The 14,368-nt window shown below is 35.4% G+C and overlaps 1 protein-coding gene across 1 annotated transcript in view; it reads left to right on the top strand.

Moving 5' to 3' along the window:
* Positions 1 to 14,368, top strand: part of LOC106870657 (dehydrogenase/reductase SDR family member 12) — a 71,644-nt gene that overhangs the window by 27,331 nt on the left and 29,945 nt on the right. The window contains exon 2 of the mRNA XM_014916807.3: positions 8,400 to 8,533. Within this exon, the coding sequence (XP_014772293.1) occupies positions 8,400 to 8,533 (134 nt within the window). The remainder of the gene's footprint in view (positions 1 to 8,399; positions 8,534 to 14,368) is intronic.

Raw genomic sequence — 14,368 nt, 5'->3', positions numbered from 1 at the left:
GCTTACCAAGCATATGGTTCCAGACTCAGTCTCATAGCGTGAAACCTTGGGCAAGTGTCTTCTACTATAATCTCGGGCCAAACAAAGACTTGTCAGTGATTTGGTACATGGAAACTGAAAAAAGCCCATCATATATATATATATATATATATATATATATATATATATATATATATATATATATATATATATATATGGGAAAATTTATGAAAAAACAACAACAGACGAGGACAGGTGGTGTAAACAACAAAAGGATGTATTAGTATGACGCTCGGGAATACGGAATGTCTTTAACGTTTTGAGCTACGCTCATCAACAGAAAGAATACGGAGACACTATATATATATATATTTATGTATTTATATGTCGTGCTTCTCCCCCCAACATCACTTGACAACCAATACTGGTGTTTATGCATCCCCATAACTTAGCGGTTCAGCAAAAGAGACTAATGGAATAAGTAATAGGCTTACAAAGAATAAGTCCTGGAGTCGATTTCCTAGTCTAAAGGCTATGCTCCAGCATTACCACATTCCAATCACTAAAACAAATACAAGAATAAGGCAATATCATCATCATCATCATCATCATCGTTTAACGTCCACTTTCCATGCTAGCATGGGTTGGACGATTTGACTGAGGACTGGTGAAACCAAATGGCTACACCAGGCTCCAATCTGATTTGGCAGAGTTTCTACAGCTGGATGCCCTTCCTAACGCCAACCACTCCAAGAGTGTAGTGGGTGTTTTATGTGCCACCGGCACAAGGGCCAGTCAGGCGGTACTGGCGACGGCCACGCTCGAAATGGTGTATTTTACGTGCCACCTGCACAGGATCCAGTCCATCGGCATTGGCAACGATCTCGTTCGAATGTCTTTTCACGTGCCACTGGCACATGTGCCAGGAAGGCGACGTTGATAACGATCACGCTGGTGCTATTTACGTGCCACACTGGTACAGGTGCCATCTCGATTTCGCTTTCGCTTGCCCCAACAGGTCTTCGCAAGCCGAGTTTAGTGTTCCAACAAATTTAGTTCGATTCCGATTTCACTTGCCTCACAATGTCTTCACAAGTGGAGTTTAGTGTCCAATGAAAGAATGTTACGCGTAAGTGGGCTGGCTACATCCCTGGCAGAGGCCTTGGATTTTGGTTTCATTTGTCGGGTCTTCTCACGCGCTGCATATTTCCAAAGGTCACGGTCACAAGTCATTGCCTCGGTGAGGCCTAATGTATGGAGGTCGTGCTTCACCACCAGATCTCAGGTCTTCCTAGGCCTGCCTCTTCCACGGGTTCCCTCAACCGTTAGGGTGTGGCACTTTTCCATGCAGCTATCCTCATCCATTCTCACCACATGTCCATACCAGCGCAATCGTCTCTCTTGCACACCACAACTGATGCTTCTTAGGTTCAACTTTCCTCTCAAGATACTTATACTCTGTCGGGTATGCACACTGACATTACTCATCCATTGGTGCATACTGGCTTTATTCCTTGCAAGCTTACGCATGTCCTCAGCAGTCACAGCCCATGTTTCACTGCCATGTAGCATGGCCGTTCGGACACATATGTCATACAGTCTGCCTTTTACTCTGAGTGAGAGTCCCTTTGTCGCCAGCAGAGGTAAGAGCTCTCTGAACTTTGCCCACAAGAGTTAACAAGTGAAACAGAGACAGACAGGAACAAGAAAAATGCCCCTGTTATTTGAATACTATACAAATATGTCTTTAAAAAGACTTTTCTTTTAAATTACCAAAATTTAATTTTTCAATAATTTTTCAAAAATCTATTATTCATATTTACTGTTGAAAAGATCTCAAGGATCAAAACCGGTTCTGTAATGTTCTTTATAAAAGTATTTTAGCATTTTCTACTTTGTCTTTTTTCCATATATATATACATATATAGATAGATAGAGTGATAAATTGAATATTAATTCAATTTAAACCAAGTGGCCTAGCATATAAAAAAATCTGAAAATTCAGAAAAAATTGTATTACACGCGTATAAGGGATGACCACTAGGTGGACATCCAATATGCTAGAAAGAGGTCATCAATGACCTAACCACAAAGAAAAATAGTGTTCTCCAGAAAAATTTTGCAAAAACACCAGAATAGGACAAAATGAGAAATATACAGAATAAAGAATTAGTTATGTACTGCAGTTTCGAACATTAACGTTTTAGTTACATAACAACATCCGTGTTCTCGTCAGCATAGCTGTTCTAGAATCAATATAATTTGCAGAACTATACACAAATTGTCTTCATGAAATGAGACTTGCATACAGTTCTACCAATTACATTGGGGCTATTTTTCAAAATGCCTCAGCTTCGGCGCGCAAAATTCCAGAAACAATTCTGCAGAAAATAATTTACTGCAGTATATGTTGCCGGCTGGAGAACATAACTATTTAAATTATTATTTATATAGATAGGGTGATAATAGTAGAATTATTTTAGGCATACTTAGAGTATTTTATATAATAATTATTTCTCAAAACACATCATGAATGTATTTTCAAGCAAGAAATCTATGAACATACACAATAAAGTGGGTTTATCACTATAAAACTTTAGTGTGTTGTTTACCTGAATAAAAAGAAAGAAAAATGGTTTGCAACATATATACCAGGACACAACTGTAATTCTGTGAACATGCTGCTTTCATAGAAGTGGAGTTTATCATCAGCCAGAAAATAACAAATGAAAATCTGAACTTATTCAGATTATATATACATGTGTGATAGCAAAATCATGTGGGATATAAATTCCTGGAAATTTCAATGAATCTTACATATATATGGTCCAGTATAAAACATTTCACCCGCTCCTTCTTTCCCTGAACTGGAGCACTCTGGAATTACTCGCTCCTCTATTACACATTTTTTCGTGTTAACATTCAGCTACAATTGTTTGAGATCAATATCAACCAAGATATTTTAAAATACAAATGTAATCTTTGATGTTTTTAAAATTTAATTTATCATCAACCGCACTATACTATGGTTTTCTAAATCACTTTTTTTTTTGTCTGAAATTTATAGTCAAACTTATGACTGGAGTCCTGTTGTCAATGAGCACCATTAAGTAATTTTTGCAAACAGAAGATTCATATAAACACTGAATCTAATAATTTAAATTTAGGGTTCCTGTGTGAGACTTTCAGTAATTGCATGAAGATAAGTGAACAATGTAGAGAACCTTAGCAGACAACCTGTCATACCAGTTACTCTCTGAGCCTTTTCTTTTTTTACCATCAGTCACACATGGCCTAAACATCTGTCATGAGTCACTTATCAAAGTCTATTCTCAAAAGTCCTTTGTAGGTCAATAAATGCAAGAGTTGCTTTTTCATAGTCATGAGATCTTCTTGTTGTTTTCATTCCAGAAATATATTATCTGTGATTATATGTATATATACATGCATACACATATTTAAATAGTATCCTATACATATTCAAATAGTATCATTTACATATTTAAATAGTGTCTCAGACATATTCTATAGTGTCTTTTACATATTTGAAATAGTAATATGTCTATCATATTTAAAACAGGTACATCATTGAAAGCCTTATAAACTGCAATATTCATCTTGAGAAGGCATCTCTTATTGATACACATATTGAAACATATCAGCAGTTGATAAAAATTTTCAAGCAATGGTAGCTTGCTAAATATGTATTTCTGTTTTTTGGGGGTTTCATCAGAAGCAAGTATCCACTGTAACTGCATGCTAAGACGAAAGAGCCAGCAATATATATTTATCAATACCATCTCCACTGCAGGATGGCTTTTGTCTGCTACTGATATATTTCTATGTTCTTCAAAACTATACAGTTATAAGCGATGTTTTCAAGAGACAAATACTGCAGTTTATAAAGCTTTCAACAATGTATCTGCTTTAAGTATGATATACAGATTACTATTTTGAACTAATACTGCTTGTGTTGTTAATAATGAATTTATATTCAGTATCCTATTCATATTCAAATAGCGTCTTATTCAACTCACTGAAAGCAATTGAAACAATATTAACAGCCTAGCAAGCCTTCTCCAATATTAGTGAATATTTACTATTTCTCATATATCAAGGCATAAACTCTGTTCAAGCATGTTACAAATGGTTACAAGTTATTGACAAGTCCCAAAAAGAGCAAAGCACATCTAAAATTCCTAGGAGTCTTATTGTTTCAATATTTATTGTGTTCTTAACACATGCCTATGAAGAGATTTTGTCTCAGACAGGAAAACAAATCCACATCAACATACTTTTCTACAGTGTATATACATTTAGTGTGACACACAGATGGTTATTTTAGTGTTGTATTCAGTTTAGCCAACAATTTCACTGTGAAATATCCTATCAATTTTCAACTACTTTTGATGGAAAAATCGTAAATGCTGACTCATATTCATAATGAAGTCTATATGCAAATTAAGAAAACATTTCAAAACTTATTTTCTTCCAATTTCTATCATCTTTATTGATTAATTGATTGGGTGCAGTGTCTTTGACTCAACAACATCCCTTGGCAATTGATTCATGTTTATATTGGTCTTGTTTGAGAAAATTTTCTGTCCTGTTAGCTTGTATAATTTCATAAATGTGAACATTTGATCCATAACTAATTGACGGCAACTTTAAACATCTTTAAATTTTCATCATGCTTATAAATTAATTTGTCACTCACAACAGTGACTGTCCCAGTCTCTTCCTTAAAAATGTACTTGAACAATTTATATGAATTGCCTCTTGTTAATCACTAGGATTCCCAAATTTTCATGAGCACCACAGCTCTTATAGTCACTAATATTGCAAATCCTCATAATTTCTCATGACTTCTCTTAGCAACCACTCATATATATTGATAACATTGTATAACTGGTTTCTTTTTTTCTTTAGAACTAATAAATACTTCAATCCTCATTCATTTCTAATTCTCTAAAATCTTTAAATAAAATCCACTTTGAAGCACTGCTCATATATGTGGAACTGCGTTGCTGCTATTACATACACCAACATCCAGATTATACTTAAAAAACAATGGGCTATCTGACTGATTCATCAATAGGCTTCAGTCCTTGGTTTACAAACATGCTTTTTCTTCTCTCTGCCTTTTCTGATGACAATACCAAGGCCTCAGAAAGAGCTGATCTTCACTAGCACTGATGCCTTGAAAACTACACCCAGTATACTCTGTAAAGTGGTTGGCACCAGGGAGGACGTCCAGCCATAGAGACCATGCCAGATAGACACTGGAGTATGATGCAATCCTTTGACTCCTCAGATCCTGCCAAGCTGAGCAATCTATACCAACATGGAAGCCAGGCATTAAATAATAAGGATGATTATGATATGTATATGCGCGCGCGTGCGCGTGTGTGTGCAGGCATGGCTGTATAGTTAAGAAGTTTGCTTCCCAGTCATGAGGTTTTGGGTTCAATTCCACTGCATGGCACCTTGGGCAAGTGTCTTTTATTATATACTCTAGCCCAAGATCAAAGTCTTGTGAGTGAATTTGGTGAATGAAAGTTGAAAAAAGCTTGTTGCATATGTATATATAAGGGGTGGGGTGCTGTTCCCTTGTCTTCACATTATGTATTGAATATAAACTAGTGTTGTTCATTTCTCACCTCCCATGAAAAAAACATGTCTAGCCATGGAAAAATATTAACTTTCTTAGAAACAAGTAAGAGTTGGTGAAAGGAAGGGCATCTAGCCATAGGAAATCTGCCTCAAAATATTTTGTCTGACCCATACAAGCATGGAAAAGTAGACTTTAAAATAGATGATGTTGACAATGGTGATATGTTGTGAAAAATGAACTGGAACATGGAAATGATTAATGCACAGTACTAATTAAATATGGAACATTACTCATCAGCAAGGAAGATCAGAATTAATGTAATTTTGGTGTATTTAGAGTTAAGAGACTTTAAATTCCATTCTACTACTCTGGTTATGCCAGTGATAGTTCATGTCACTGAGGTGACAGATGGGAGATAGAAAAGGACTTACAATATAGAAGGCAACAGCATAATACAAGTAAGATGGAAAACGACAGATAGATAGATGGATAGTTGAGCAAATGGATTTCCACATGTACATATATTGCAGTGTACAATTGTTAAACATGTAATATTAAGTTGTCATCTCAATGGGTTCTGTGTTGATTATGTATTGACCAATAGTATAAAGGAGAAAGAATTTCAGTTAAATGACCAACCCTTGGCGTACATCTATTGCTGATAGAATTAGTCATTAATGATGCTGATTGTAGTTGTAGTAGTTGTTTAATCTCAGGTCACTCTTGATATAACTGACCTTTTAAAGATTATGTTTTTAATGTGTTCTGTCCAAACTGAAATGATAAATTGTGACTGAAGGGTTTATTTAGTTGCTGTTTCTAGCAGGATGACTGACTCTGCAGAGGCTCTATTTTGGAGCCTGTCAGTAATAGTTATTTGTGGTGAGAGGTAGGTGAGGCACTATTTTTGGTTTTGTAGTTGTCGGTTTATTAGTTGTAGAGATTGTGTTCAAATGTATATTGAGTTCAAAATAAAACATGAGAGATTCTTTACAAGATATTTAGCTACACCATCTTATGTATGTTATAAGGTCATTATTAGTTACATAAGGCAAATTGCATAATCAACATTTAATGTCAAATCATCACAGATGTGCAACTATTATTTATATATATAAAAATGAGAATGTCTGTCTGTCTGTCTGTCTGTCTGTGTGAATCCCTAAAACTCGAGAACTACGCAACCAATTTCATTCAAATTTTACACATGCCTTACTTAGGGTTCCAGTTGTGTTTTAGTCAAAAAAAATTATTAACTTCTTGCAGAGTTCGAGCACACGGCAACATAATATCTCCTCCACTATTTAAGTATTAAGTGTCAAAAGTGAAACAAAAACACTCATGTCAAATACTTTCACTTTAAAAATGAAACTATTCCACTAACTGAAACAATCACATTTCGATACTGTAGTGACAGATACTTTCACAGAGAGAGAAAGAGAGAGAGAGAGAGATGTATATGTATACATATAGATGTACACGTATATGTGTATATATATATATATATATATATATATATAGATCTATACATACATGTATATGTATACATATGTGTAGATGTATATATATATATATATATATATATATATATATAGATGTACATGTAATATGTACACATATATACATATATACATGCATACAGATATCTATACATATATACACCCATCACACACACATACACATGCACACAAACACACACATTAGTCATTTGTTTTCTTATCCAAAACTACGTCAAAAGTACTGAATGGATCTTTATGAAATTTGGAAATTATATTCTTTGCATAACGGCCATAACTCCCATGAAAATTCATATATTTTTGATGTTGATGAAATTTTAACCCGAACATAACAGATGAGCATTATTTAGAAAATGATGTCACACGTTATCGAGGCTACCATTCTTTCTGGATGTGCAAAAGGGGATGACGTCTTTATTCCAAGAATTCCTCTTACTCCATCAGGAGCAGACATTCCTTTTACATTCAGAAGACTACAATTCCCCCTTCGTGTGACTTTTGCCATGTCCATAAACAAATCTCAGGATCAAACACTGTCTGTAGCTGGTCTTCTCTTGGAAGAGCCCTGCTTCTCACATGGACAACTGTATGTTGGCTGCTCAAGAGTGGGCAGCAAAAAAAAACCTATTTGTATATCCTCCACAAGGGAAAACAAGGAACATAGTTTACAACGAGGTGTTATAATCACAACAGCAAGAAAGTATGTACATGATCACCTTCTTTTATGAAGCTTCATTGACTTTCATATATTTATATTGATATACATATATATACGTGTGTTTGGGTGCGTGTGTATATATACATCTCTATATATAAAGATGATGCGTAGTCTAGATGTCGTTTTTAGATTTCATTATTCTCTTTAACCCGGGCAACGCCGGGTATTTCTGCTAGTATGTAATATTACTGGATTGAAAAGTTGTCAGCATTCACCAATAATATGACATATAATAGTTACACTTCTGATGATCTGACATTAAATCTTGATTGTGTAATTTCCATTATGTAACAAATACCTCATGCTAATAAAAATGTACATAAGATGGTGTAACTAAATACCTTATTAACAATCTCTCATGTTTTGCACTGTTTTCCAATTATACTCATTGTAACATTCAAACCTAAAATTTCATAACAAAGGAAATGCAGATGGAGTTCTTAATATTGGTTATTTGTTATGTAATTGAAGGTTTAAATTGTACTGTATGTATTATGTATGTATTGAGTTCAGATTTTTAAAACTAACATTTGATTAAAATATGATTTATCTTCTATTTTTCTATCATTAGGGGTGGATATGAGAAGGCCAGCCAACATTTCCAGGCTCCTGATCTTGATATCAATTTGAAGGGACGCAGTTTTATGGTCACTGGTGGCAGTAGTGGTGTAGGCAAATCTATTGTTGAGGACCTGGCTAAAAGAGGTTAGTTTTATTTTCCAACTTATTGCTTCTGTTTATATTATTAGACAGGTAAATAAGGTCACTGGAATGGATTGCCTTAAAAGCACTGAATTGGGTGAAGGACACTGGATTGGATTAAAAGCACTGGAACAAGCTAAATGAATTGGATGAGGAGAATCATTGGGCTAAATGCCTTCAGTCTCTTTATATTCAACTTCTGCTGAAACCAAATTTGCCCTTTATCCCTCTAAGGTCAATAAATACCAGATAAGTACTGGAGTCAATGGTTTCAGTAAAACCCCTCCCTTCAAAATTGCTGGCCTTAGGTTTAAATCAGAAAGCACTAAGTTGATGGAGACATTAATCTTTGAGCTGTATAGTGACCATGCTAGTGTTGGCACCACACAAAAAGCACCCAGTACATTCTGTAAAGTAGTTGGTGTTAAGAAGGGTATCCAGCAATAGAAACCATGCAAAAGCAGACACTTGAGCAAAACACTTCATTTCACATTGCTCCAGTCCACTCAGCTGAGTTCCAACAATAGCTGGGAAATTAACACTGCAACTGACAAGCATCCCATTCAGTTGGGAGAATGTTCTGATCTCAGTCACTGATACACCATGGAAACCAGGTTGAACTCCAACCTTATGAGTCCCAGGAAGCATAAGTCTAAGCCTAATTCTAATGAAGAATAATCAAACAAGTTAACAGAATACTTTAAAAAAAACAAAGCAGAGAGTCCTTGATTGACAAAAGCCACAGATCTTAGTGAACTTTCTCATAGGAAAACAAAACAAATTGCTATATTAAATGTCATGGAAAATTAAATTAATCAAGATGAAATCATTAACACACTCAGGTCTATTAGCAAATTAAGACACAGTTTAGAATCACACCATCGTATATTTAATGACCTCTTCACAGCTTGTTTAACACTTAATATATTCTCTAGAAGCCTTAAATATTTATGCTTCTTATATACTAAATGTATAATGATTTTTAGATAAACCTTAATCTTTCTTAGGTTATATTGATGGTGACCTCCCCCTCCTCTAATTAGTTTTTAATTAATGACTGGCAAGGTTTTCATCCAATTAAAGTGTACTTCTTCATTGCTATTCATCTCTTGGTTTATTAAATTTGGTACACAAACACAAACCCACACATACAAACAAGCTCACACAGACATGCATACACATACAAACACACACACATAAACTTAAACACAGACTCCACATACACATGCACACAAACACACACACACACAAATACACATCATCATCATCATCAACATCATTGTTTTAATGTCTATTTTCCATGCTGGCATAGATTAGACAAAACCTATTGAGACAGATTTTTCTAGTTGGATGCTCTTTCTGTCACCAATCCTTACTTGTATCCAAATATGATAATATCTCCCCTTGGTCAGATATGTTTTCACAGAAGATTAGAAATGAATGAAATTGTTTGTATGACAGTAACACTTGCTTACAACTATTTTGTCAAGACAAAGAGACACCAGCATGCATGCTCTCTCTCTCTCCCAACACACACACATACGCACATATACACATGTCCATAGGCACACATGCACATATATATATATATATATATATATATATATATATATATATGAGTGGCTTCTTTGAGTTTCTTATTTCTTTATTGCCCACAAGGGGTTACACACAGAGGGGACAAATAAGGACAGACAAACAGATTAATTTGATTATATCAACCCCAGTGCGTAACTGGTACTTATTTAATTGACCCCGAAAGGATGAAAGGCAAATTCGACCTCGGCAGAATTTGAACTCAGAATGTAGCGGCAGATGAAATACCACTAAGCATTTCACCCGGCGTGCTAACGTTTCTGCCTACTCGCCGCCTTTTTTTAGTTTCTTTGAGTTTCTGTCTACCAAATTCACTTACAACACTTTGGGTAGCCAGGAACTTTAAAAAGATACTTGTCCAAGATACCATGCAGTGGGACTGAACCTGAAACCATGTGATTAGGAAGTAAACTTCCTAAACACACATGTATTCTTGCACCAATGCACATAATACCTGCCTTCACTTCTGCATCTTAAACACCTCCCATCAAATTTGTACTGTGTACATGAACAAGAATATTGAAAACATTCTTCAATGGAGACATAGCAACCTTGTCTTCTTTAATTAATGTTCTTCTCTACTCTCAGACAGCATGCAATTAAAAACTTCATCAAAGTCACTGTAACTGCTAGGCCTCACAAACACTAAGGAACTCTCCTTGCAATTTCACACTCACAATATATCAAAAAAATCTGTAACTGAAAGACTAGCCATTTTCTCCAGAGCCAGAAAATGCTTCAGCCCTGAACACCTGCTGACTGTGTACAATGTTCAAGTGAGACCCATATTAGAATACTGTTCCCATATTTGAAATGGTGTTGCTACTACTGCTGCTACACACAAAAGCATCCTAGACCACATCCAAAGAAAACCATTGAACTCTCTCACCAATACATTCCAGCCTCTAATCCTCAAATGTACTGTCTCTCTATTCTGCTTATGTAACAACTACAAAGGTCTCTGTACCTCAGAGCTAACTAGCCGCACATCACCTCCACCTAAACCCACATAATGCATTTGCCTATTCTCTCATTACCTGTTCTGTTTCCACCTTCTTGGTCCCCTGCTGACCAAAGCCTTGTGAGTGGATTTGGTAGATGGAAACTTAAAGAAGCCCATTGTATATATATGTGTATGTGTGTCTGTGTTTGTTCCCCCAACATTGCTTGACAACCGATGCTGGTGTTTACATCCCCGTAACTTAGCAGTTTGGCAAAAGAGACCGATAGAATAAGTGCTAGGCTTACAAAGAATAAATCTCAGGGTCGATTTGCTCAACTGAAGGTGATGCTCCAGCATGGCCACAGTCAAATGACAAACAAATAAATGGTATATATATATATATATATATATATATATATATATATATATATATATATATATTAGGAAGGGCATCCAGCCGTAGAAACTCTGCCAAATCAGATTGGAGCCTGGTGTAGCCATCTAGTTTCACCAGTCCTCAGTCAAATCGTCCGACCCATGCTAGCATGGAAAGCGGACGTCAAACGACGATGATGATATCGTGGTACTCCAACAGTTAACAGAACAGCATGCTTGTGAAATTAATGTACAAAGTGGCCGAGCACACCACAGACATGTGTACCCTTAACATAGTTCTCGGGGAGATTCAGCATGACACAGAGTGTGACAGGGCTGGCCCTTTGAAATACAGGTACAACAGAAACAGGAAGAAAGAGTGAGAGAAAGTTGTGGTGAAAGAGTATAGCAGGGTTCGCCACCACTCCCTGCTGGAGCCTTGTGGAGCTTTAGGTGTTTTCGCTCAATAAATACTCACAACGCCCGGTCTGTGAATTGAAGCTGCAATCCTACGACCACGAGTCTGCTGCCCTAGCCACTGGGCCATTGCACTTCAACACACACACACATACACATATATAGCATCTTTCTGTTCCCCACTCCATTAAATCCACCCACAAGGTTGGCCTAGGGCTATAATAGAAGACACTTGCCTAAGATGTCATGCTGTGAGACTGGACTCAAAACTGGGTGGTTGAGAAGTGAACTTTTTAACCACATGGCTATGCTAATGAGTGTGTGTCTGTCTGTCTGTCTACAAATGATATATCAAGAGAGATAAATACATTAAAGAGATGGTTATTTCTGGATGTTACATTATCAGCTTTTAGAATTGCACAGCCAAGTCTTGTAATTGTTACCAGAACAGTTTTGAAGAATTATATTCTACAGAAAGTTAATCTCAGTATACTCTTCCTTTTCTTTTCCTTCCCATTCTTTGGTTCTCTTGTAAAAACAAATAGCTTTGGTTTCTCCATCAAAGGATTCAAGAATTAATTTTCATTTCCCCACCCTCTTCCTTCAGAAATCAATAAGACTAATATCATTTCATTATTTGAGAGGGAGTAGCTTATTTATCATAGCTGACTGAGTTTTCATTTCGTGGACATAGGAATTATTGATTTTATGTTGTATTTATAGAGTCAGATCAAAGTCCTGGATTTTCATCATTATTCTACAATTTTAACTTGTTCATTCAAATATTTTTCATTTTTCTGTTGTTTTTACAGCATCAAAAAAATTTTTTTTAATAGAACAACTTACCATAATATTAAATTGATTTGAACCTGCATGTGTGCCTCTATTTTACTTTTGGCCTTTCTTACAGATATTTCTCAAAACTATTGTCTTCATTAACAGCAACAGCAGCATTGTCATCATTATGATTGCATTCTCCATCATCATCATCATCAACATTGTCATCATTTTATTTATTTGTTTATTTGTTTTGCCAGCTAGGTTTGAACAGGAAAAGGTGAACCTGATTAGCAATTAAGGTATTGAGCTTTCAAATAGTGGGATTGAGGGTTCAAGTTTGCATGAAACGTTGTATTGTCTTCATTAGTTGGGCAATTAATTCTGTTAACTTAGTTTTCACCTAATTATTTGGAATAAGTGTTAGACCTTTCAGAAAATTATTTGCGAGAGTCTATCATTTTATACAGTGAAAGATACTTTGAAATTAGAACTAAGAAATGGCAATTTCTTTTCATCTTTTATGAACATTTGAATTTTTTATGGGGTTAACCCTTTTGCTATTATATTTCTTCTGAAGTACACTGTCTTTGTTTCAAATAATTTTGAAAATATTGAAGAGTTTAATAAAATAACTTTGTCATTATCAAGATGGTGTTTGGAACATAAACGACATGAAATTTTGATGGAAGGTTTTAATTTACATCAGTTTTAAAACAGGAAGCTTGTATTAGAAAAGCTTTGTACCATAGGACTAAGAGAGGTTGGTATCAAAAGGGTTAACAGTCTGCAATATCATATTTTTCCATACATTTTGAACTTATATCATTTTATCTGTGATCTGCAAGACCATTATATTTTGGGAAGCTAACCACAATTCTTTAGAATACTCCACAAAATTTGTACAGCTTTATGACAAGAGTGTGAAACTAATATTAATAGCATAACTTCATAATTGGTGTAACTTAGATTGGTTTCAGCCATTATCGGCTCAGGCTATGACTAACTCAATAGCACCACCTGGAAAAGTCTTTTAATTAATTATTTTGGGACACTATAGACCACTCAAGCAGAGAGTTGTTGGCTGAGACATATCCAGGTGTAGGTGGTTTGTTCGGTATTTCCTGGAAGAATTTGTCCAGGTACCATTTGAAAGTTGTTGGATCTTTTTCTACTTCAATTTTTTTCGGGATAACATTGAAAAGAGCAGGACCATTTGCAGTGAAGAAATTGTGCCACAATGTTCTTGTGATGTAATCTCAACCTTTGTAGGGGATGCATTGCGCAGAGACTTAGTCTTGGGTAAATTTTCATACTTGTGTAAAATTACTACTCCTATACCACTTGCAGTAGCATCTGATGTTAGTACTATTTTTATCAAAGTGCAATAATGACAGCTCTGATGTTAAAACTTTTTTTATTTCTTCAAACGCTTTTTGACACCTGTCTAACCAATACAGTTTTACACCTTTTTTCAATAGGTTGTTTAGGGGTGCTCTTAGCTCATGCATGTTTGGTATGTATGTTTGATAATAGTTCGCAAGCCCAAAGAATGCTTGTAATGTTGTAATATTTTTTGGGGGTAGGCATATTTTTTATTGCTGTTGGTCTTGAAGGATCTGGCCTGCAACCATTTTCATCAATAACTTGCCCAAGATACTTTATTTCTGGCATGAAAAATTTGCATTTTTCCTTGCTAAGTTTGAATCAATACTCCTTTATCTTCTCAAAAA

The sequence above is a fragment of the Octopus bimaculoides genome, chromosome 7, assembly GCF_046866305.1.
Source record: "Octopus bimaculoides isolate indiv1 chromosome 7, ASM4686630v1, whole genome shotgun sequence".
Taxonomy (NCBI): Eukaryota; Metazoa; Mollusca; class Cephalopoda; order Octopoda; family Octopodidae; genus Octopus; species Octopus bimaculoides.
The sequence above is the reverse complement of the archived record's forward strand: the minus strand, read 5'-3'. Positions and strand labels throughout refer to the sequence as shown.